The following is a 3,765-nucleotide window of genomic DNA, read 5'->3' on the forward strand; positions in this document are numbered from 1 at the left end:
ACACACACACACACACACACACACACACACACACACACCCTTTGGGTGTGACTTACTTGTGGAATCAATCCTATCCACAAACCTTGTCTACCTACAAGGTCGCAAAATTCAGCCACTGTACACTTTTGTTCTGCCATGAGAAAGGGCTGATGGACAATCCCACCCACCAGGTCATCTCTCCATACAGGTTTTACAACAGTCACTCCATGGTGGACAACTTAGTGACTTTTTTGTTATATTTTGCACACACACACACACACATGCACGCACGCACACGCACACAAAAATATTCAGCAAGTCAGGTTTTTTAAAGATCGGTGTTACATCATCAGAAATGTCTGGACTGTTCAGCTCCTTGTTGAACTCCTGATCCTTCTTCATTTCCTCATCCAACTTATTTTCCTTCACCATGTGGTCAAACATCTTTACAGAGGCAGTCTCATGCTGCAAGAAGCACACAAACTTTTGTAATGAAAACAAAGCCAATGCATCTTAAAAAGGAAATCAAATTATGAACATATTTTTAATCAGAATGAACAGGACATTGTTATAAATGCTCTGTTTTCTCTCATGTTTGGCAGAAAGTAGTTCTGTGCCCACAACCTACATCAAGAAAACATGTTTTATTGTAATCGGTTTTCTTTAGTTTACAGCAATTACATTTCCATTACACTGCTTTGTAATCAGATCAGTTAGTTTTGTTTAAGCACTGACTTCAAGTAAAAAGTTAAACTCATTCAGGATGTATCAATGTTAGAGCACCCTGTGATAGAAAACAGCCATAGAGTAAAAACAACTGCAACAAATACATGCAGGGAAAATCTTTAGTTGTGGTAAAATGGCACCAACTCAATCAACAGTGTTAGTTTGTGTGTAAATGTATAGTTTTTCCCAATGTAATTGTTTCTGTAACTAATAGGCAATTAAAACAATTGGAAATCACAGATGGTCATATTTTAGAACATTTGAGCAAGACTATTTTTAAGCTCAATTTGATTTAACGATTAGCTTGACCAACTCAGTGCAAATTTTGGTACTTAAATATATTATTGAGGCCTGTCCAGCTGATATTTACTCTTATTTACTCTGTCCCATTGCAGCACATATAAGGATCAATTTTTCCAAAACACAAAAATCATAAAGAACTGAAGTAAACATAAAGTGAAAATCTATCATTTTTTATTGTATTCACTTTGAGTTCAAATGCACATCATTCTTATCAGACAATTACTGTATCTTATTTTCTACAGAAAATGAAATAGTCTGGCTGAAACAACTCCTGTCATCTTCTGTAGTGACAAACTTTGGTCTTATATAAAGAAACTTGATTTCACTAGACTTGCATATCCGGGCTGGTGTATGTTATAAATCAAAGAGCAACTTCTATGATTCCATGTATTGTTTTAATGGCTTTATGACTTTTTATTTTACTAGGCAGATGATGTAAATATGTCATCATTCAGTGAATATCAACCTTCAGACACTTATTATAACCAACACACAATAAAAGATTAGGACATTTTAATTTTCACATTTTTTTAATCTTCTGAGCAGGATTACATTTGAATGTTCTAATTGCAATGACAGATCAATATCTTAAGGCCAAATTAGTAAATTGTTTTTAAATAGAAAAATTACACTCATGCTTCTACTAAGCAGAATATGTAAAACCTTTTATCATCACTCAGAGAACAACAACCAGCAGACAAAAGTGAAGGATACTGAGAAAAATCTAAAATAATTTCTTACTTTCCATGAACTGTCTTGGTCTTTACGTCTACGCTGCATTTGAGGTATAAACATGCCATCATACAGATGAGAAAAAGGTCCATGTCCTGAAAAGGAAGGAAAATAGTCACCATAAATTTGTTCCAAGGTGAATCTTTAAAGGATTCTTCCAAATGAGCAACAAATTAGCAGCTACTGAGATGGACAACATAGACAGTTCCCAAGGATGGCATTAGAGTAGTGGTCTGCATGAACATCTTATTAAAATATAATTTACCTGTCAGTTGTGCCCTGAACAAGTATTATGTTGCTTTTAAGCATATGCATTGAAGTAAGCTTGATTTACTTGCTGCTGAGGATAGGGAGACCAGGTTAAGTGTGTACCTACAGGACACCACTGTCTTTTATCCCTCCAATAATCTCAGATTATTGTTTTTATTTATTTACAAGTAATTAAAATAACTGCCGGTACTCATTTTAATTAGTTGTGGAGCAGCAGAAGGAGGGACTTACCCAGGGCACTATTAATGCAAAAACTGCCACTGTCAGCTATTTAGTGTAATTTCCCACAAAACTATGGGGGTAGCAGGATGTCCTTAAAATAGACTGAATAATCAGTTTGCTGCATGCAGTATTGACAGAAAAAAAATATTTTCTGCCAAATTTCCACCCATTATTTGGCAGAATATTTGAAGCTGAAGTCTCCATCCAAGCTTTCCCTAACAGACTTGTACCAGATCGGCAGCAACAACAATACACAAACACCTGGTGGAACTGTGTTTGCTGAGCTTATCATACAAACTACTTCCCATGGCAATGCTCCAAACACCTGTTGTTAACGGCGTAATGGGAAGGATTGTTATGATGACATACTGAAGGTAGAGTGTCCTAAAGAGTAAGAGGTCAATATCAACGCGAAAAATGCAAAGTCAAATTTTTTTAAGTTATTTTTGATATGTACAGCATTTTTATGACTGAAGGTAACAGTTACTTGAATAAGCAATAAAATGGCACCATTTGCCTGGAAAATACACATTATCCCCTCTTTAACAAACTACTCAGCAAACATCACAATCTGCTTAATTTCTGATGCACATTGATCAACATTGCTTGTTTCTGCATAACTCACCCAGGTCATGGCAGAGTCCAGCAATCTGCACACAAAGGACATCACGCTCAGTGATTTTCAGTTCTGGCTGCCTCTCTCTCAGAGCCTTGACAAGTTCTCCAGCCAAGTAAGCCACCCTTTATCATCACATAACAAGACATCTTAATTCAGATACACAGTGACTAAAAAATACAGTTTTTTAAAACTAATATTGTAACAGATGAGCTTTAAGCCATTCAGTGTAAATATATTTTACCCAATGCTGTGTTCAAAGCGGGTGTGGTTTGCTCCAGGGTAAACATAACTGTTCCCTCCGAGCTGTTTAATGTTTCGAAGTCGCTGAAACTGAGGCGTGTCGATGATCTTGACGAGCAGCGGAGGCAGCTCTACACTGCCATGGATGGGATCATTAAATACCTGACAAAATGACAAAAAGAGGAACATCAACAAGGACATCCATGTAGAAACCCAACTGATAACCTAAACTTTTTTACTGTTTTGTTAATTATCTAAATGGAAAATGTATTCATCTTTAAAAAAGAGGAATACAAGTGGATTCACAAAACTAGAGTTCATAAAGAGCTGAAAAGAAAGAGAGCAATCCTAACAGGATTTTAAATAAATAAAGAAAAGCTTTTGTTCTCAAAAGAAGTTATTAAAATCTTCTTCCACAAATGGGCAGTGGATTGCTTTTATTATTTTACAACACACAGTATTTATTTTTATAATATTTTCACAAAAGTTCCAGAGCTGTGGGCTGCAAACAAAGAAAAACAGAAATAGTTTTCTCCTTATATGCTCCTAAATACAGTCACATTTCATCTGCATAGCTTTAAAAGTTTAATCTAGGAATGTCACCCTTGGTTGGATAACGTCCATATCTCAAAGCTTACTGAGGCTCTCCACGTTCAGCAGAATCTCACCAAGAC

At 35.9% G+C, this 3,765-nt stretch overlaps 1 protein-coding gene across 3 annotated transcripts in view; it reads right to left on the bottom strand.

Moving 5' to 3' along the window:
• The window catches only part of LOC103141893 (deoxynucleoside triphosphate triphosphohydrolase SAMHD1-like), an 8,591-nt gene extending 4,826 nt beyond the window's left edge, over nt 1-3,765 (bottom strand). For 2 of the 3 annotated variants that reach the window (XM_016674095.1, XM_016674097.1), the window contains exons 1-4: nt 3,093-3,315; nt 2,858-2,973; nt 1,750-1,835; nt 325-444 (exon numbers count right to left, since the gene is read on the bottom strand). In XM_016674095.1, coding sequence (XP_016529581.1) covers nt 325-444; nt 1,750-1,835; nt 2,858-2,973; nt 3,093-3,292 — 522 coding nt within the window. In that variant the 5' untranslated portion in view covers nt 3,293-3,315. Of the gene's footprint in view, nt 1-324; nt 445-1,749; nt 1,836-2,857; nt 2,974-3,092; nt 3,316-3,694 lie in introns of those variants that run through there. The other variant, XM_016674096.1, reaches the window with a different exon arrangement.

Source organism: Poecilia formosa, unplaced genomic scaffold, assembly GCF_000485575.1.
Source record: "Poecilia formosa unplaced genomic scaffold, Poecilia_formosa-5.1.2 Scaffold90, whole genome shotgun sequence".
Lineage (NCBI taxonomy): Eukaryota > Metazoa > Chordata > Actinopteri > Cyprinodontiformes > Poeciliidae > Poecilia > Poecilia formosa.